Consider the following 20,402-nt stretch of genomic DNA (forward strand, 5'->3'; position numbering starts at 1 on the left):
CCCTTTATCTTTTCTCGGGCCTGTCAGTTTCTTTTTTTCTGTTACCTGCGGCATTTTGGGATATGTACTTTGTATGAAAGGTGCTGTCCAAAATACAGATCCTGCCAGGGCTCATTGGCCTGTAAAGAGGCAAAGGATCGAATGAGGAATTTGGAAACTGGAATTTGAATCGACTCGATTGAATGAGCCATGAAATGCTTTCAACCCTAGCAGTGGTGCTTGGATGTTCCCCATCCCCGCCCCTCCCCCGATATACCGAAACACCTCTCCAATCCTCCTCTCTTGTGCTCAGAATGCAGATACTGCCAAGCAGCTAACAGTCACCCAGCAGAGCCAGGAAGAAGTGGCTCGTGTCAAAGAGCAGCTGGCGTTTCAGATGGAGCAGGTGAAGCGGGAGTCGGAGATGAAGGTATGTCTGCTGCTGCCAAAAGCTCTGCCCTGGTTTTGACCAAAATAGCCTTGAGGGCTGATCTTGTTCCTGCAGGAATGAATGTGCACGTGTTTGTACCTGAAAAAATTGGGTGTAGAGCTGTGTTGCTCCTACACACGCAGGCATCTTCGCGCTGGTTTGGCAGCCACAAAATAAGAGGCTGTGTTGAGATCAAGTGATCATCTCTGGCCTGATTTCTCTAAGGTGCTGAGCACCTGCAGCACCTCAGCAGCCTGCCCTGAACCTTGAGGTCAATGGAAGCTGGGAGCGCTCAGCAGCTCTGAAAAATCAGCCCCTGGCATTTGTATTTTCCAGCACAGCTGCCTGAATGAATGGGACTGAAATTCCCCAAGCCTAGCCCATGGCGACTAGCCCATGGCGTGTGTGATGGATGCACAGTCGAGTACTCATCCTTGTGTCCGGTACATAACCTGCCCTCTGCCTTCAGGGGCAATTAGTGATTCACACCCTTCCTAACGACCTGGGTTTGCATCACTCAGGTTGTCGCCGCCCAGATTCCTTGGCAGTTAGGTGGTTTATAGGCACATTTCACCCACATCTCCTCCAGAGTTATTGTCCATCTGTCCATGAAATCTCCAGGATGGGTCTAAATTTTCAGATGTGACTAAAGATTATGGGAGCCCAGCTTGGCACTGTAAAGGGGTCTGGTATTCAGAACGTGACGAGGGCTCTCAAATAAAATCCCTAGTCACTTCTGGAAAACGTAAGCTCCTGTTTCTTTAAGCAGTCGGGCTGCCCTGCCCGAGGCCCCCTGGGTTGCAAAGCTGTAGAAAGCCATTGTCTAAGTGGGCACAGAAGTAAAACTGGAGAGCTATCCTGATGCCTTCTCTGATTCCCATCTGTCTGTAAATGTAGCTTGAAGACCAGACCTTGCAGATGGAGCAGCTGAAGAGAGAACTGGAAGCCAAGAAAGAAGAGCTGACCCAGATTCAGAGTTCGCTCAGCCATTCCAAGCAGGTACATGGCCCGGATGGTAGGAACGCGCCCACGAAGGGGACTGCCTTTTTGAGGTGGACTCCACCTCAAATTGGACTCCAAGCAGAATCCTGCTTGTAAGAGAGTGCCCGGTGCTGCATTTCAACTGTGGGGGCCTGTCTGGCATCCTTGTGACAGGCTGGAGAAGGAAATGAAGGATGCCTGCCCCTGTGCGTTTGTGTAGATGACCACACAATACATTGGCAGACTTCCTGCTCCTCTTAGGCAGCATTTCAGACCCACAGGGCACCAGGCAGCTGCTCCCACTCAGATCCTGGAGATCTCCTCTCCCCCTCCCCATGCTCATTAAAACCAGGTTCTCCGAGTGCACGATCCACCAGGTGGCGACCTGAACATACTGCAGAGGCTGCGCAGGCTGTCAATGGACCTCAGCTTGCAGAATTGGAGTTATAAGGAACATGGATAAACCGCGAGAGCTTCACCCTTGTGCCAACCCCTCTATTGCGAGTAAAAGGGCTGGAATGGCAGCCCTCCAGGGGCGGAGTTCCACAGCACAGTCCTGTGTCGGACAGCTCTAGGGCGCCTTCCTGAGCCCCCCTTGGCAAGTCTCAGCAGAGTGGGCCTGGGTTGAGGTACTGCATGAGGCAGCCCTGGGAGTCTGCTGTAACTTAGACCCCCCCAGGACCATCCCAAGTTACAGCGGAGGCCAGGCCAGCCCTGGAGCAGCCCAGGATTCAGAGGTCACAACGGTGGCGTAAAGCTCCTGTAGGCCGACTCGCCCTGGGCTGGGAGTTCTGTGCTGCACCTCTGAGATGAGCAGCACAGAATCTCCCCCCAGCTGCTGTGTGGGGATGGGCTGGCTCGGGGGATTCATCATGGGCTAGACATCTTTCATGTCCAGGTCCCTGACTCCAGTGGCTGTGGCTGGCTGTCCAGTGGCCTGTGTGTAAATGAATTTGGTGGGTCCCAGGCCCGTTCCTTCTTGGTGCAAGTCCTCTTCACAGAAGCCACCACTGGACTTGGTGCTAACTAGTTGAGAGGCCAAGGCCATGGTGATCTCATGCCACCCCCTGTGCTGGTCTCTCCAGGAGAACAGTCTGAGGGAAGCTTGCCCTGCTGCTGGATAACAGCAGGGGTCCCTCATCGCTTTCTAAAGCACTAAATTCCTTCCCAGAGCTTTAGAAGGCCAAGAATCCCCCATGGCTGGCTGGCCCAGGCTGGCATCAGTTGTCATGCGGGTTAGTTGGTATCTGGTGCCTAGTGGAGCAGGCAGAGATTTGTGCTGAGGGCTTGGATTGTGAGAGAGTAGTTTTGAGACCCTGGCTCTTCCTGCTTTGTTTTCAGGCTGGCTCTGAGCTCCACTCCCAAGTGGAAGCCCTGCATGCTGAGAAGGACTCGCTGAGGAAGTCGGTGAGCGAGAAGGAGTGTGAGCTGCTGTCTGTAAAGGGCCTGATTCAGGAGAAGGAGCTGCTGTTGAACCAGGAGGCAGAGAGGAGTGCTAAAGAAATCAGGGAGCTGCAGGGGAAACTCATGGAAAAGGTACTGGGGAGAAATGTTTAGGGTCTCAGGGCAGAAGCCCCTTTCCCAAGCATCCCTCGGAACCTGCTGAGGCCTCGAGTGACGCGCATGCAGAGAAAAGAGCCAGGCAGGAGGCTTAGCTAATGTGGAATGAATCTGTCTAATGCCAAAGAAATCACTTTGTGGTCAGACTGCAAATGTCACGGGGCTGACGTGGCGAACCCCTTACAGCCTGAATGGTCACTTGCAGTGACACAGCTTCGCTCATGGGCAGAGCTCCAGGTGATTTGCAGCCAGCAATAAACAAAGCCCCTCCACATCTCTGCCCTTCTGGGAGGGTGTATTGCCCAGCGGTCAGAGCAGTGAACTGGGAGTTTGTTCTTGACTCTGCCATTAATTTGGGCTTCGTATGATCCTGCAATGAAAGGCCGTCTTTGCCTCCTGAATATCCCCAAGATTCACTGGCCTCATGCCGGATAACCCCCTGGCCTGCTACGCCCGTTTCTCATTCCCTCTCCTGGATGGTAGCATAGTGTGGCTGTCATGTGGGTGAGGGCAGGAGTGGGAGGGAAGAGGGGCTCCAGCCTGAACCCAAACATCTACACTGCAGTTAAACAGCCCCTTAGCCTGAACCCTGTGAGCCCGAGGCAGCTGGCACGGGCCAGCCGCGGGGTTTTCATTGCAGTGTAGACAGACCCTAGATTCTCTTTTGGGCTCTGCTAGAGACTCCCTTTGTGGCTTCAGGCAAGTCACGTTACCTCTTCTCCTCAGTTTTCCCCATCTGTGAAATGGAGGGAATACGTCCCACCAGCCTCTGGAGCACTCTCTGTAAAGCCCACTGAGACCCTGGGAGGAAGGGCACTGCAGATGGGAAATGATTATTGCAGAGGTGGACAGCTGCAGGCTGGGAGGGACTCCGAGACCCTGCAGCATGTGTAATGTCGTTTGTTTACAACCCACAGAAAAACCAGGAGCAGAGCCTCCAGCAGAAGCTTCTGGATGACCAGTTTGGTATGCTCCAGGGGACGGTGAAGGAGGCAGAGAACATCATCCAAGACGCCATTGCCAAGCTGGATGACCCCTTGCACGTCCGATGCACCAGCTCTCCAGGTAGGGAGCTGTTCGGCTGACGGCTGTTGGCAGCCAGGGAGAGCCGAGCTTTGCAGATGTGAGCTGGCTCTGTGCCTTCTCCCTGGCAGGTGGGTGACGCTGCCCCATGAGCCTCCCTGGCACTGTCTTCTTGGCTAAATATTGAGCCTGAGGGGTTCTGGGCTCCTGGGCTTTCCCAGGGGTGAATTTTCCTTCTTTCGTGAGTCAGACCCTAATACTGCTTGAACGCCCCCTTTGGCTTAGTCAGCTGGACACCTGTTGGAGTGCGAGGAGCGGGAAGATCCCCTCTAGAAGGGACAGGTAACGCTGATCCCACCCTCGGCCCCCATCTGGCCAGCCGAGCCGTGGCAGAACAGCTTGTTAGCTCTGCTTTCTGGGCCCTTGTGGGTGCCCAGGCTTAGATGCCGGGCTCAGATGCAGGTCTGGAAATGGCTCTTCGCGCCGAATAGCCGCAGGGCTTTCTGACCCAGGGGGCTCAGGTCAGCAGCGGCTTGGTCACGGCTGAAGGAGTGTTGGGCTTCATAAACAGGAGGCATCGCAAAATAAGTGTAGCTCTCAAAAGGCCCCCGATGGATGGCGACTCCTTGCTCAGTACTCGGAGGTATTCGCTTACGAACGCAGTCAAACTAGGGCAGCATGGCCCGCAAAGCCAGGAACAGGTTAATTCCCCTGATGGGGGCCTAGCTGCAACATCCAGCCCCTCCAGGGCTTTGGGCTGTTCAGACAGGTACGTGGCCTAGTTCAGCCCATGTCCCACGTAATCCCTTCCTCGCCGTCACTCGGCCCTTGGTGTCTTTGCAGATTACCTCATCAGCCGGGCACAGGCAGCCCTGGACTCTGTGCACTCCTTGGAGAATGGGCACGGGCAGTATGTGACCAACATGACAGGTAAAGGCGCCTGGGCCGTGAGTCTGGATCGGAAGCTGGCACCGAGGCCAGTCGCACGGGAGGGCACGTCTGAAATGGGCAGACCAGGGAGTTCGGGCGGGGTTGCTGCGATTTGGTCCAGACCTGAACAGTTCCGTGTGCTTAATGTGTCTGTGAAATCCATGGGGTGTAAATAAAGAAAGAAATCGCACGGCGACAGGCCATGTTCAATACCCTGGGGTGCTGAGAGGCTGGGGGAGTTGGGCATTGCGAGCGCTGGAAATTTTCTGGTTGTGGGTGGGTTGGGGAGCGTGGGATGTGCTGGCCCTACGCTGTCATTTCTGCGAGCCCAGAGCTCTGACAGGCGCATTTTAATACATGCACATGAATTAACGAATGAGGCTCTTCTTGTGTTCAGGGTATTCAAGTCCCAGTCTCTCTATCTGGGAGCTAAGAATTAGTGTTCCCAGATTGGGGGATGCTGAGACTTGGAGGGATTAAGGCCAAAATTGTTCAGCCTCCTAAATTCATATTTAGGCTCCCACAGGTGGGATTTCCAAAGGGAGCCGAGTGACTTAGGTGCAGACGTCCCTTTGGCCTCGACATCAGGCTCCTGTTCGTGCAAAGGCTGGCCAGGGTGATTTTACGCAGGGTCACCCAGTGAGTCGGTGCTGGAGCTCGGACTAGGGTGCAGGAGTCCCTGGCTCCCAGGTCTGTGCGTGGACTGCTCTGCGCTCGTCAGGCAGTTACCGATTCACCGCGTGTCCCAGATCTGAGCATTGGTGCTTCGGACACTGCTCTGGGGGTCGCTGACAAACGCTTGGTGTAGGGGAGGAGAAGGGCGAGCCGATGGCCAGCAAGCAGGCAACTTCCCGCCTAGAATGATCCCTGAAACGTTTCGCTGGCGCAGAGACCTTTGCGTGAGAGCGTCGGTGTCCAGTGCTCACCCTGCGGCCTGTCTCTCTTTGTTCCTCTAGATGCCACTGGGTTGGTGGCGGCCCTGGCCCAGTTTGCTCACTTGACTGCCGACACCATCGTGAATGGCAGTGCCACGTCCCACATGGCACCCACTGACCATGCCGACAGTGAGTAATGAACCCAAAGCCTGCTTTAGGCGCTTTCAAAAACTCTGGCGCAGTTAGGACTGGCACCAGCCGGGCAGCCCTGTGTCCTGTTTACTCCCAGGGCAGCCACGGGGTAGCCTGGACCAGTGCAGGATCCCCGCACTACCCTGCTGAGGTGCCTCCAGCCTGATGTGCGAGATCGCCCTAGGGAACAGGGGACTTTGATCTCAATGGTCCAGTCAGGCCTTGGTCTCTCTGCCAGCATGGTGCCCTTTAGTGCCAAAGGTGCTGGTAGCTTGTGTGATGCAGACACTGGACTGAGACCCAGCCCGCTAAGACATCTAATGCCTTGTAGTGACAAGTTCACGGGCTCGCCCCTGCTCTCAACACCTGCCCAGATTTCCAGCTTCACTTAATCAGCAGATGCCAGAGGTTGGTGCAGGTTTGCAAACAACTCTCTCCCCATTTGCCTCTGGGGCCCGCCCAACCCACATGGAATGCGGGAGTGTGGCAGAACCCACTGTTGCTCTCGGTGCCTGGCTGATGGAAAGAGGATGTGCACGTGCAGCCGGTACTTTCTTGTGCTGCTAGGTGAGGGGCACATCTGATGATGAGCAGGAAGGTTCGTGTCTGCTGGAGGGGTTTTGAGTGACTCACTATGTAGTGGTTAGGGCTGGAGAGAGCAGATCTGACTAAGTGCCTCTCTACGGTTACTAAATGTGGCGCAGGCTTCAGCAGATCTTCCTTTCTGTTGTCCAGACATGCACTAATTGAATGTTATGGGCAATCTTCCTTCTTTGCCATGGATGAATGCAAAGCCTTCCCTGAAGCAGGCTGTCCCTTATTTTGTATGACACTAGCGCCTAGCTATATCAGCGCTGCAGTGTGCAAACATGTAGTGAGAGAGTCCCTGCCCCAGAGAGCTTCCTTTTGAACTAGACAAGATGGACAAAGAGTGGGCAGGGAAACAGACCCAGAGAAACAATGTTACTTGCTAAAGGGCACGCAGCGAGTTAATGGCACAGCCACCCATCTCTTCCAAGTTCCAGTCCAGTGCTCTGGCCACTAGGCCATGCTACTTCCCTATTTCCTGCCTTGCCTTGTTTGTTCACATGACTCTCTCCTATGGCTAGTGGCCTTTCCTGTTTGTTTTCTCTTCTCCACTGTAATACTTGGCACTAAGATCACACTCTTCAAAGCATTTTACAAACGTTGCTTAACCCACCCAGCGTGTGTGAGGAAAAAGGCCCAGAGGGAGTCAGTGTGTCAATGTGAGGATTAGAACTCAGGACCTTCTGGCCCTCAGTCCTGTGCTCGGACCACTAGACCATACCCCCCTCACGCAAAGGAAACAAACTGCCTACATATTTTTTAATCCTTTGCCATAACTGAGATTCTTTCTCCTGTCAGAATTAACTGAAACCTGCAGGGCCTGTGGGCATCGGAGTCTGGGGTATCTGAACGAGCTGAAGGATAAGCAGTTGCTGAGACAGGCAAACCCGGAGGATGTGAGGAGAACTCTACAGGGCATCCTTCAACTGGGCCAGGTAGGGGGTGATCCTCGGCGTGGGGATACACTCGTGGAGGAGCACTTCGTCTTAGCCACACATCATTGTCTTGGGACAAATCCACCCTGGGTGTAACTCCAGCCAATCCAGAGGAGCCACACCAGGAAAGGATTTGACCCACTGGGGCCGAGACATGCAAGTAGGAGGATGCTCAGATGATTCAGATGGAAACGAAATAGCGTCCGCAAGTGGCGCCCCATGGCTTCCTCTGCCACTGTTGACTTGCACGGCAGACCCAGGTGGTTTCCTGGTTTCTATTTATAGCGGCAACGTTAGGCCTTTGCTCTGCAGGGATGTGGCTTCTGCTGGCTAGCGATGAGTGCAGATTAGTGCTTAGCAGCCAGGAGCTTAACACCTTTCACTTTTTTCTCTTGCTGGAAAGTCTGTTGGAGCCTTCCAGCTTGTTATAGCCGAGCCTGGGGACTGGCTTGGGTTTTAGACATGGCATTTTTACCTTCTTCAGAAATGACTATTCCAGGTCCCAGAACATCTCCCTCCTCAAGTCTCATCCTGATGGGCATTTGCTCTTGGTACCACCAGCTGGCCCCCAAAGGATCCCACCATTGTGTCTTAGACTGGCAGGCAATTATGCATTCACTGTGGTGAGCGCTAGCACGAGGGACTCGCTTCTCTTCCATCCACGGCTGCCCCTCCCTCCTCACTACTCTGCGCCATAAATCCAGAGCTGTGATGTATTCCAACCTCCCTTAGCCCGTCACCTCTTTCCTTAAACCCCCTCTCACTTCTTTTTGTTGCAGTCACGGGGCAGGAGTTCTGTTTGTATTTGGTAACACTTTAAAAGCTAAGTGTGTATTGAATTATTGTCCAGCAGTCCAAGCCCCGGCCGGAAAAAGGAAGCTTTCTTTTGGAATTGGTTTCATGTCTCATTCTTTATGATCTGGTCTAGATATTAATGTGGAACAAATGACTATTTTTTTCTTTTTAGATTAAAAAAACAACCCCCAAATGAACGTAATGGTGGTGAAGGCATCGCTGAGAGCCTGGCGCCTTGACACATTCATTCTATTTGTATTTTTGTGGGAGCAGGCTCCGTTGTGCTGGGGGCTGTACAAGCACAGATTGGGGGACAATCCTGACCTAAGATCTCATTTGAATCTCTCTCTCCTGTGCATTTGGGTTCTGCAGGAACCTGATCAAAGGCCAATATCTCAAGTTTTGTATTTGATTTTTTTTTTAAATTCCCTGTGTGCTTTGTTTTAATTCCAGGAGCCATTTATAGGGGTGGAAATAACATGATCGTGGGGAGCATTTCAGTGGAAATACCCTTAGACCAGATCAGGTTATTTTAGCCCAGTAAATGGCTCCCTGAAACCATGAAAAATGTGCAAATCCACATACACCCTCCTGCCCCAAAATCGCCACTAGCATTATACATCAATATGCTACTAACTTCTAGCACAATGAGCTCTTCTGCCTTCCGCGTGCTCTGGAAAGCTACCGCAGCACTTCTGCTGCCTGAATGCAGGTCTGTCCCTGGTTTTGGAGTGTTTTCTTTAAATGGAAAATCAAACTTCCTTTATGACCCTTTGAACCTCTCTGAGATTCTCTGATATATTTACTGCAAGACTCAGGTTCACCTGGATCATTCCCAGCTCTTCATCGTTGTGGAGTTTTGTGTTCTTGGGGTTTTGCTCTTTCCAGGCCAAAGAGAGATTCTTGCTAGTTGTTTGTTTGAAATCTTTGCGAAAGTTTTTATCCTGGCGCCTGATTTCACGCTGGCTCGTCGCTTTCTTCCCTTTGCCAGGAGCTGAGACCTAAAAGCTTAGACATCAAGCAAGAAGAGCTGGGTGATATGGTTGATAAGGAAATGTCCTCCACCTCAGCAGCGATTGAAGATGCTGTCAGAAGGATAGAGGTGAGGTGAAGACCGTGGACTCTGTGTCTAGCAGAGAAAAATTGGCAATCTGTGTGAGACTTCTGGCCTGAGTCCCAGTAGAGCTGCGTGTCTGTCACACTTGAATCAAGGTCCCCGAGGCAGACAGGGATCCAGAATTCTCAGACCTGACCACGTCAGTTCATTTGACAGGATCTCATGAAGGGAAACCCTCTTCCTTTATTTTTCCTACCACAGCCAATCAGGTGGCAGTTTTTAACCACCTCTTCCTGTCTTCTCAACAGGAGATGATGAATCAGGCCCGAAATAAAAGCTCCGGCGTTAAACTAGAAGTGAACGAGAGGTGAGTAAAAAGCATCAACTAAAGGGGAGTTAGCACGTGTGGGATCCAGAGCGTCTCTTTTTGAGGGGAAGAGCTGTTACTGAGGACATAGCTCTCTTCAAACGAAGCCGTCTGTGTAGTGGTGTCTCTGTTGACAAGCCTGCCTTTCGTGTGCCTTGTTCCATCACCAACAGCAGCACGGTTGGATTTCTTATGTTCAAGCAAGACGTTATGTCATGCAGAGTGGGGAGAAAGCACGTCCCCAATATAACATGCTGGGCTAAAATGTATTTTACTGCAAAACTACACGTACTGTACATTGCTGCATCTGTTTTGAAGCTGTTTTCTGGGGTCCCTCAAACCAGGTTCCCCTTGATCTAGTTTAATTTCCATTTTATGTTAATCACACGGAAGATGTTCCCTCAATCAAACTTGCTAAATATTTTCTCCTTGTTTCCGACAGAATTTTGAACTCCTGCACTGATCTGATGAAGGTCGGTATTTCTGATATTAAACCTACATTAAAATTCCTGGAAATATGTGGTGTAACTTAAAATGCTTGGCTGAGCAATCGCTCTTTATAAAAGCCTTGTAAAACAATGGCGTCTGCTTTGATTTGTTTCAGGCTATTAGGCTTCTCGTAATGACATCCACCAACCTACAGAAAGAGATTGTGGAAAGTGGAAGGGTAAGGCTCCCTTTGGGATCATACAGCCACTCCTCTTTGTGGGTTGACATGAAATATTGGAGGATTTTTTTTCAAAAATTGCTCGACTTGCGCAAACATTAACTTAACGTCACAGTTTCTAAAGCAGACTGTACACTGTGAAACGTGGGGTGTTTATTGAAAAAGGCATCCATAACCTGTGCTTTTAGGAGATGTTTGCGCTCATCGTAACAAGCCTGGTCAATGTACAGAGGATGACGACGACCCAATCCAGTCTATTTTAAACAGAAGTCAAAATTTTCAATCCTGGGGGGCCTAGAATTATAGATTTAGGCATTTAAGTGAATGTGACCTGATTTGTCAGAGATGTGGAGAGCCTGCAGCTCCCACTGACTTTGGGCACAGCACTTCTGCAAATTGGGCCACTTCTGGGTAGGTACCTGGATATGGATTTAGGAGCCTCACAGTTTTGGGAAAATTTAACCTGCATGTTCTATGTTTTTGGTCGCATAAGTTTGTTTGACCACAGTGCCCCGGGTGCATGGTGTATTCAAGGGAGCTGAAACTTTTAAGAACAATTTGAAAATGTGACATCTATTTTGATATGTTGATTGCTTATTTAGAAACTGATGCAAAGTGTGTCCTATTAAATGCAACCTAACATTTTCGTGACAACAGGGGGCAGCAACGACACAAGAATTTTATGCTAAGAACTCCCGTTGGACGGAAGGCTTGATCTCTGCCTCCAAAGCTGTGGGATGGGGAGCCACACAGCTCGTGTAGGTATCTGCGATGCCTGTCGGTTTTAAATAGTCACAGATTGGAAATGTTTCTCAGGCACTGCACAGGAGGTTTCCTTCAGTATGTGCTGCACTATGGGTGTACAGAACCCCTGTATATGCTGTAACCTGTAACCAATGTGCGCTCCGGTTTCCTAGCAACTGAATTTAGAGCTGACCAAATAGACTATATGGGTTAGGATCCCAGTTCTCTAGAGCCAAGTCCCTCAATCAATTGAACAGCTAGTGCTGTCTCCCAGTCTGCTGCCCCACCTTCCCCTTGTCATCGACCCCTAATAATACAGATGTTAGATTGTAAGGTTTGTCTCAGGAGAAGGATTTTGCTTCCTCTTGTTAGCAAATATTGAATACATTTTGGGTGTTACCCCGATTGACATAGTGGTAATAATGTAGGGCTCAGTCCTGCCAGGAGTCTGAGCTCCATTCTGACCGGCGTGAATGGTAGGATTGCGTCTGTGGGAGAATATTCTACAGCCTAATACATTTCACAGCAAGGAAGTTTTGTTTTCTGATAGCCTGAATCCAGGACCCCTCTAATCGTCCCTTCAAGTACTTCTAGACTCTGGGGTTTTAGCATGTTTCCTCTATACACGAACCCTTTCAAAGAAAAGCTTTGCAAGCAATTATTTAAAGCCACATGCAGAGTTTGAAGGATAAATAGCTTTGCACTTCCCTACTTTAAATTTATGTCAGGCTTCTCTGATCAGACTTCACTGTTGATCTATATTCTAGAGAATCTGCAGACAGAGTGGTTCTGCATACGGGCAAATATGAAGAACTGATCGTCTGCTCCCATGAGATTGCAGCCAGCACAGCCCAGTTGGTGGCTGCATCCAAGGTAAACTTTTGAACAGAAATGCATAAGAAAGAGGTGAAAGCTGTGACAAGTGTCTCCTCTGTTGTTCTGGTGGGGACACATCTAGGCATCAATGTGTGGGGGTCTGCCTCCCCTTCAGAATCAGTGCAAGCTAAGCAAAACTCCCTTTTGGAGAGGAATTATTACTTTTCCATTTAATTATGTTTTTGTTTAAAGTGAGATGTTGAATCCTTCATCTCCAGAAGGGCTGGCCTCTGAAAAGAGGATACAAAACCTTCTTGCCTCTCCTTTCGAGCTGACTCTGTAGCAAGAGTTCTGATTCCAACACAAAACCCCAGAATAAATAACTGTAGATATCTGTGCTGGAGATTATATATATTCCATTTTCTGCCACCTTTCCAGTGTATATGGACAAAAGAGGTTTTGAAAGGTTAAAAATGATTGATAGGTAGATGGATATTAGGGTTATTTTATCAGTGTTGTGACGTCAGTTGATTAAAACTAAAAGTATGTTAAAAGCTTGTTTTATTTTTCACCACTGATGCTTTGTTAGTTCACTTATTTTGGTCACATTGGACAATGAAAATAAACTAGTCAATTTCACACTTGCTTCTAGTACATTTCATCTTCAGGGTCTCATGGCCTAGCAGCATGCTGCTGCAGGAATATTTAAATGAACAAAATAAGAAAACATTTCTAATAACCTTTTAAAAACAAAACCTAGAGGCTGGGCCTAGGCTGCTTGATGCAGTGTCTAACCAGAGTCTTTCAAACAAAAGCAAATGATGTCTTGCCCCTTTTCCATTTCCGCAGCTTAGCTGTGTCTTCTTTAGCTCTGAGTAGAATATAAAGAGTTCAGGTTTCCATTCACACACACATTTGGAAGCGTTTGCATAGATACAAAAAACTGGCGTCTCTTTGCATTTCCCTTGTGGCTAAGTAACTCTGAAAACACCTGGCTGATCGTTGCAGGTGAAAGCCGATAAGAACAGCAGGAACCTGGGCAAGCTGCAGGAGTGCTCACGCAATGTAAATGAAATGGCTGCCAATGTTGTGGCTTCCACTAAGTCCGGACAAGAGCAGATTGAAGACAAAGGTGAGGTGTAAACAGAGCCTTGGGGGTTTCAGTGCAGAAATATCCATGACTCGCACACCGACTCCAAGTGTCAGTTCATGTGCATTTCAAATGAGCAGATAATTTATACGCTTTCTGCTAAGTGCACGTACAGGGCTGGTGGGAGGAGAATATAAAGGTGGATCAGTGTTAAGTGCTATGGGATTCCCACATTGTGGGGTTTTGGGGTTTTGGGCTCTTGGCCTGCAGAGACCTAGGCCTCTATTTGGCCTCTGGGAATCACATTCAGTCATTTTTACCATCATCTATTCTGCACCTCCACAGGGCCATCTTAAGGGCTTTGTCTAGGCTCCAAACATTCAGGCAGGCCTGAACTACTGACTGTGAATTACAGGCCCAAATTGCAATGCAGCCAGGAGGAGCTGAGTATCATTATCTTGCAGTCTCACACCAACAACCAGCTGCAATTGTTCCTTAAAACATTTCAGTGATTGAACTTCTAAAAATAATTTTTGGGATAGTTTAGCATTCATTTAATGTGAAATATTCCATAATGGAGACACAGTATAGGATGTGATTTCTAATAACTTCCACAGGGACTAGGAGAAAAGTAGCTGTTACAGGATCAAATTTTTCAGTCTTTTCCCATAAATATTTGGGTCCCTTCCAGGGAACTAGTGTGACAGCAGCCATCCTGGCTGACACACTGGGGATCGAACTCCAAAGCTAGAAGTGTGAGCTGCTAGAGATTGATCTAGTTCGAGTCATCATGGCTCTGCGCCTGGGATTGAGACATACTTGCATCAGCTGTGGATTGGGCACAGAGAAAGGGTCAGTAACACACTCACCAGTGGGTTACACTAGCACTTTCCCCACCTATTTGGACTGAGTGAGTGTATGTGTCCAGCTGGCTCTGTTCTGTATCGTTGTTGGGACATGATCCTTGTAAGCTACAGGATAACCCCCCCCCTCTCTCTCACCCCACAAGATACTATGGACTTCTCTGGCATGTCGCTAATCAAACTGAAGAAGGAAGAAATGGAGACGCAGGTATGCCACCCCTTGCTGAGAATAAGCAAACAGGGCTAGGTTCCTTTTACTGATCTAGCAACTCTCAGAACTAGTCTCTGAGAATCTCTGGTATGGATTTAAGCAGACAGTGTTGTGTATCCAATCTTCAGCAATAAAACGGGACATAACTGACCTTGTTGCCAAAGAGTTCAGTCTCCTAGAACAGGCGTATATAGCAGAATGTATTAGCCAAGATTGAATTTGGATGGGACACTGAAGCTGCCTAAAATTCAGTTTGTGGTTCAACAGCAGAAATGTCTTCATCACATCCCCTCCTAAAGCTCACTCTAAGGTTAACCTTGTTATATGGTGATCCTGGTGCAGAATGGCTGCCACGTTCTACCCCAGAAGTGGCTGCATTTCTGGGGTAGGAGATCCCTGTGATACTGTTAAGAGCTTTAGGCCCCATTACAGACCTGGAAAAGAACATAGCCATGATCGAGAGTGTCATAAACCATAATGTGATGGGAGAATGGTCCCCTTCTCTGACTGCTGTTGCCTGACTAGAGGGATCATAGCGATGTGCACCCAGCACTTGGGGTTAGAGAGTAAAGGGCTTCTTGTTATGCAGGTGAAGGTGCTGGAACTAGAGAAGAAGCTGGAGAACGAGCGAATTCGTCTCGGCGAGCTGAGGAAGAAGCATTATGCTTTGGCTGGAGTGTATGAAGACCCAGATGAGGGGAAACTAGCTGTGGCTCCAAGGCGGAGCATCTTGAAGAAGCCACCACTGGCTCAGAAACCTGCCTACCCCCTAAAACAGGACTGTGAGGTATTCGCTCTGATCCATTCCCCTTCAGCTAACTAAACACCCCTGGTGGTTGCTGTGTCTTATTTATCCTTGTTTGATGTAGGGGGAAACTGAGGCACAGCCAAATGAAGCAACAGGCTTGGGGCTACACAGCGAGTCAGTGGCAGAGCTGGAATTAGAACATGGGAACTGCAGTTCCCAGAGCTGAGCCCAGTCCAACACCCTGTCTGCTGCCTGCACTCAGTGTTTTCAGCATGAATAGTCCCCAATGCACTTCAATCCATAAGCTGGTGGGATTCATACAAATAAGGGGTGGGTGTGTGGGCCTCTGTCAGTCCTGCCAGCTAGCCAGGAATTCTGACGTGGGGGAAATGGAGCAGCAGTGCACCTGCCCTCTGGGAGACCAGTGATTATTATTTATTCCCAGTGCAGAGGTGGGCTAGGTGGGTCTTAGAGATGGAATTAGGTAGGTCCCTGCCCCACACAACCTACAGTCAAGTTCCAGATGAAGGGCAGAGAGTTCCCCTTGTGATGATGGTTACTGCGGTTCGGAGAATGGGGCAGGAGGGCACGTTGACAGTTCTTTCACTACTGCTTTGTCGAAAGGACCCAGCTGTGGTGGTTGCCATTCGCACTGGTGATGATGATGCCTCTTACCAACGGAACTGATTCATGTTTTTTTTCCACATTGCATTTTTAGCTGGAGCAGCATGACGGCGTTTTTCAGGCCCGCATTGTAAATTTCTAGGCGGGATACAGAAGTCGATTCAGCACAAAAGGAAGAGGAGGCATAGGCTGCTGCATTCGCCTTCCAGCCACAGTACACTTCGTCTTGGTGGTGGGGGCTAGGATTCCTGCTAGGCTCGGACGGTGCGGGCACCACGTTTCCCCTCACAGGGAGTCTAGGAAGAGCTCCACGTACCATGATGTAGGCATTCCAAAGCTGTTTTATCTGTGTTTTAAACAGATACTAACTGGATTAACCCAAGAATTGCCTTCAAGCTGGCAGGCTGTTGTTGTTCGGCTGGATCTCCTGACTGCCACATGTGAAGAATAACATGACTTTACACTTCCTTTCTGTCACTAGAACGGTTGGGTCACTGTCGTTTACTAAAGCAATGCTAACGATGCCACGTGGCACATCAGTTATACAGAAAGCGATTGGAGTAGCTCTCCTAGTTGATTTTTTTTTTAATTTATCAGCAATAGGAATCTTAAGTAAATGTAGGTGTAGCTCACTACTGTAGTGCACAAACTTTAAGGAAATGTGAAATGTTTTTAAAGTAGGAAGTTGCTCTTTTCTTGCAGCCATTTGCTTTAACAATGTGGCAGGTTGAGAAAGGGTAACGGATGTCTCTGCAGGGGTAAGTACTCAAAGGAAGAGGCATCATTTAGTTTTAAACTGTCAATGTTTAAATGTTTTTAAAGAAACAGGGCTCATACAGGGGAGAACTAGTTAATATATATGATGGCAATAAGGGTGCAAACTTTTTTCTTATTAATGGATCAAGGTCAGGGGAATAGTTTCACTGTTTATAGTTAAGATAATTATCAGAATTAAACAATCTTGGTGTATAATATCCATGTAATAATTATTGGTAGAAAGTCTGCAGCAATAAGAAATTTTGGGGAGATGTTAATTTAAAGAGACACCGTTGGTTTAAATACTATAAAAATTCTTTTCCCTGAGTTCCTAGTAACATTTAGATTTGAGAACATTTTATTTAAATAATATATTTTTTTTGCCTTTCTTGCTGTTTATGGACCATAGTCACGTTCACTATAGCGCATTGTAGCTCTCGTTTGTGAAGTCAGTTTCAGGTCCTGGGTCTCATGCCCTAGCCCAGTGCTGCACTGTTGGGATTGCAGGCACTAGATGGGAATGTTTTAGACCTACAGTGTCTCTCTGGCCCGAGGAAGTGATGTATATAGGAATATGTGACTGCTCTTCAGTACAGAATGCTTAGGGAGAGCCTGGAACCGGCTTCAACTCCCACTTCCCATCCTGTTTGTTCTCTACTGTGGGGGAGACGTCACTGGCACATTGCCACTGGAAGTGTGGTTGTCTTCATGCATTGTTTGATCAGCAGCATAGAGCCATGCACCGGCCTTTTTTCCCCCCACACCAGTCATTTGGTACTTCGCCTCCTCCACTGCTGAGAGCATGGCACAGGCAGTATCGTGGTCTGATGCTGTACTGCAGGGGGAGTCAGTAGGCAAACCACTAACCAAATGTGGACCACCAGACACTTTTGAACAGACCCTGAAATCTTTACTTATGGTTACTGCAGTGTGAAAAAATGTTTCTCTGGAGTCTGGACCTTGACTATTCTTTGACAAAAAATAGACTCCTCCTGCTGTATGTTATAATGAATTGTCTCACTATCAGAGCTTAAATTCAGCTGGAGCAGAGCTCCAGGAACTACTCAATGAGAATTTAAGCCCTGTTCACAGAGCCCTGTACTCAGCATTTCAAATGCGGATGCATACGGTTAATTTATGCAGCAACACACCCCAGGTTGAAAATGTTGGCTGCTGTCTTCTGAAACCACTTTTTACTTCCAGGATAGTGAGTTTTGTCACTTCAAGATTTCAGTTAAGGAATCTGACCAGTCAGAACCAAGATTTCTGATAATTGAAGTGAATCCAGGTGACAATTAGGCCTGTCACTGCACCCTGCCCCAGTTAATTAAAGGTATGTCCATGTAGACAACCACACCACAAATCACTTCTAAAGGTAGTACTGACATGTAGTCTACAGCGGTTGCTTGTGATCAACTTTTCAGTGTGAAGACAAGACATGATGGAACTCTCACAGCAAAAGGAGAACTGAAGACTTTTATACTGAAATCTGTTTGTTATTTTTTAGTAGCAGGAAAGCTTGGTTTTGTACTCTTTTGTAAATCTCAAACAAGCAATAAAATGTGTTCCTGGGTCTAATATCTCTATTATAAATTGTTGCAGGTAAGGGGGAGCCGGTTTAACAAGGGGGCAGGTTCTGCTAATGAGTCAAGTTAATGCAGATAACAGCTAAGTTTTGGGTGGGGTTTATGATTAAGGAAGCATTCTTGAATACCAAGTTTCTGTTCACACTTTCCCCCACTCTGTTCAATTATTTTTAGCATTGGAAATGGCAATTGGCCCTTCTTAAAACACTGCAGCTGGTTGGGACTGTTTGGTTTGTCTGGGTGGAGGTGAGGCAGCACCAGGCCAGAGCAGCTGATGCTTGAGCTAGCTCATTTCCTTGCCTTTCCTAACTGGACACATCTCCTCTTTGCTTCTGGCTCAGGGGCTGAGAGCTTAGGAGCATCTTTGAAGGACAAATATTTAGGGAGACACAGCAGAGGACTGTGAGGACATGGAGAGAAGATGGTTAAGGGGAAGGGTAGTTGTAGGGGAGAAGAGTTACTGCTGGAAATCTCACATGGAGGGGACTCTCAGCCTGTTCCCCGTCGATATAAGGGGCACCCCCTCACACTGGAAACAGGGAACTGATGGGCACCGTTAGGTGAAAGTGAGGCTGCACACAAAGAGCTCAAAGGGAGATGGCAGCCTGTGGCTTTGGACAGGAGCCTTCCAGCTCATAGCCGCTGAAGTCAGCAATTAATGAGAATCTTAGGGAAAAACAAACCAACCCTGGGAGACTTGGTCTAAAACTGACCCAGTGTTGCCAAGTTACTGTCGTTGGTCTAAAGCATGTCAACATGTCTGAGCAAATAGACACCCTGCTGCATACACGCACCTTGCCACATACAGCTCGTACACTCGCACTCTTTGCATAGGCCGCCGGTACAGCAGCCGTGTTTTAGGAGAGGGGGAGAGTAGAGCTGCATTTCTGCAACTATTCAACGTTGGGTTTGGGTGCTTGAAGGCCCAACCAAAACTCGAAATAAATACTAATGGCAGGGTACATCGCAGTCTATTAACCTCTGAAAGTTTGCACCACCCCCTTATTTCATCCCTTCTTATTCTTTCCCTTCTAGAACAGCTTGGCTTATTCCGAGTTCGGAAAAAGGTTCGTGCCGTCACGATTTAATAACTGTGCAGACTGGACCTAGGTCTTTATAGATTCAAAATGCTGCACAATAAAATCCTCAACAAGTGGTGTCTCATCTGCAAGGAAAACAATGGCAGACGCGAAGCAGCTTGCTGACTGCAGTGCTGTTGTAGCTATTTTGGTCCCAGGATATCAGAGCTCTGTGTAGCTCAAAAGCTTCTCTCTCACCCCTACAGAAGTTGGTCCAATAAACGATTTTACATCACCCCACCTTGTCTCAAAGCAAGTTAGTAGCAGGGCCAGGATTAGCTCTCAGGCCTTCAGTTCCCAACACCTCCACACAGTCAAATCCACACGTGTAGCCTGCAACATGGAAGGACCTTAGGAAAAGCAATTAAACATGCTGGAATTAAGATCCTATCCACATCTCAAAATCTGTAACGTAAGGGGCCATCCTTCAGATTGGCTTGTATAAATTACAAGTTACATTTTTGCATCAGGAGAAGAGAATGAGCAAAGTTCAAGCCATGTAAGAAAACCCTTAAACAAAGCCTTTTAGCCCTTCTGTCAGCGCTGGACTGCAGCAGCAGTTTAGTTACACTACCACTTGTAGAGCCAAAACAGTAGTAGCTATCATGAGAAAGATTTGGCAAAAAAAGTCTAGTGGAGGTAATGGGACCGACACAGCCATACCAACCCTGCATAGAGCAGACAATGCCTCAGGCAGGACTGGTTATAGCTTCCTTTCCTTACCTGTTGCTGCAGGACTCAGCACTGGAAGGCAGCCAGAGAGCTACTGCCCCTGGTTTTATTTATTCAAATCCTTCACAACCCTTCTGCAGGGCTGAGATGTATCCTGAAGTCACACACCAGGGGTGAAAGACTGAACCCATATTCAGAACAGCTTTTGGTTCCTGCAGAACAATCACAAAATTAGATAGAATAGAAGCGACTTTGCTTCATGTGTAAGAGGATATTGCACTGTTGCCTCTAATCATCTAAATTACTATTTTCACCTGATTAAATTGTAATCCTATTTTTTTCTGAAAAAAAATAAATCACCCAACAAATATCCAAGTCATTGAAGGATAAATTTGCCCAAGGCAGAGCCCACTCTATTCATTTACTGAATGTAATCTTGAAACTGTTCACAATTACAGATCACCAATTCCAAAGAAAAAGTAAACACCAAAGGAATTTAGTTTATTTATTGAAATGAACTAGTGGTCTCTTAACCACTAACAATTCCATTCTTATACAGCACAAATAAAACCTTTATAGTATGTTACATTAGAAACAAATACCACTGTAAGTGTAGTGATAGTTTAAACCTGCTTAGAGACTCTTCCGATTTCCAGCTGCCCCAGTCTGATTTCCGTGTATGAAATGTATACAGATTTTGAAATAGGGTTTTTGGTGTTAATCTTGTGCGTCATTTGACAAAGCAAGTAACATGTCTAATGCATCAAGCTATACTGAGTACCCTCCACCCCGCCTGGAAGATTTACATCCTTAAAGTGCGTGTGGAGGGGGAGA

At 48.1% G+C, this 20,402-nt stretch overlaps 1 protein-coding gene across 4 annotated transcripts in view; it reads left to right on the plus strand.

Moving 5' to 3' along the window:
• HIP1R (huntingtin interacting protein 1 related) overlaps nt 1-17,798 on the plus strand; it is a 63,568-nt gene extending 45,770 nt beyond the window's left edge. For all 4 annotated transcript variants that reach the window (XM_039504673.1, XM_039504671.1, XM_039504672.1 and 1 more), the window contains 17 exons: nt 293-409; nt 1,307-1,408; nt 2,732-2,926; nt 3,868-4,015; nt 4,817-4,903; nt 5,860-5,967; nt 7,357-7,493; nt 9,280-9,390; nt 9,654-9,712; nt 10,155-10,185; nt 10,317-10,379; nt 11,037-11,137; nt 11,891-11,996; nt 12,948-13,071; nt 14,039-14,100; nt 14,693-14,890; nt 15,570-17,798. In XM_039504673.1, coding sequence (XP_039360607.1) covers nt 293-409; nt 1,307-1,408; nt 2,732-2,926; nt 3,868-4,015; nt 4,817-4,903; nt 5,860-5,967; nt 7,357-7,493; nt 9,280-9,390; nt 9,654-9,712; nt 10,155-10,185; nt 10,317-10,379; nt 11,037-11,137; nt 11,891-11,996; nt 12,948-13,071; nt 14,039-14,100; nt 14,693-14,890; nt 15,570-15,617 — 1,797 coding nt within the window. In that variant the 3' untranslated portion in view covers nt 15,618-17,798. The remainder of the gene's footprint in view (nt 1-292; nt 410-1,306; nt 1,409-2,731; nt 2,927-3,867; nt 4,016-4,816; nt 4,904-5,859; nt 5,968-7,356; nt 7,494-9,279; nt 9,391-9,653; nt 9,713-10,154; nt 10,186-10,316; nt 10,380-11,036; nt 11,138-11,890; nt 11,997-12,947; nt 13,072-14,038; nt 14,101-14,692; nt 14,891-15,569) is intronic.
• The last annotated feature ends 2,604 nt before the right edge of the window (nt 17,799-20,402 follow it).

Source organism: Mauremys reevesii, linkage group 18 (genome assembly GCF_016161935.1).
Source record: "Mauremys reevesii isolate NIE-2019 linkage group 18, ASM1616193v1, whole genome shotgun sequence".
Taxonomy (NCBI): Eukaryota; Metazoa; Chordata; order Testudines; family Geoemydidae; genus Mauremys; species Mauremys reevesii.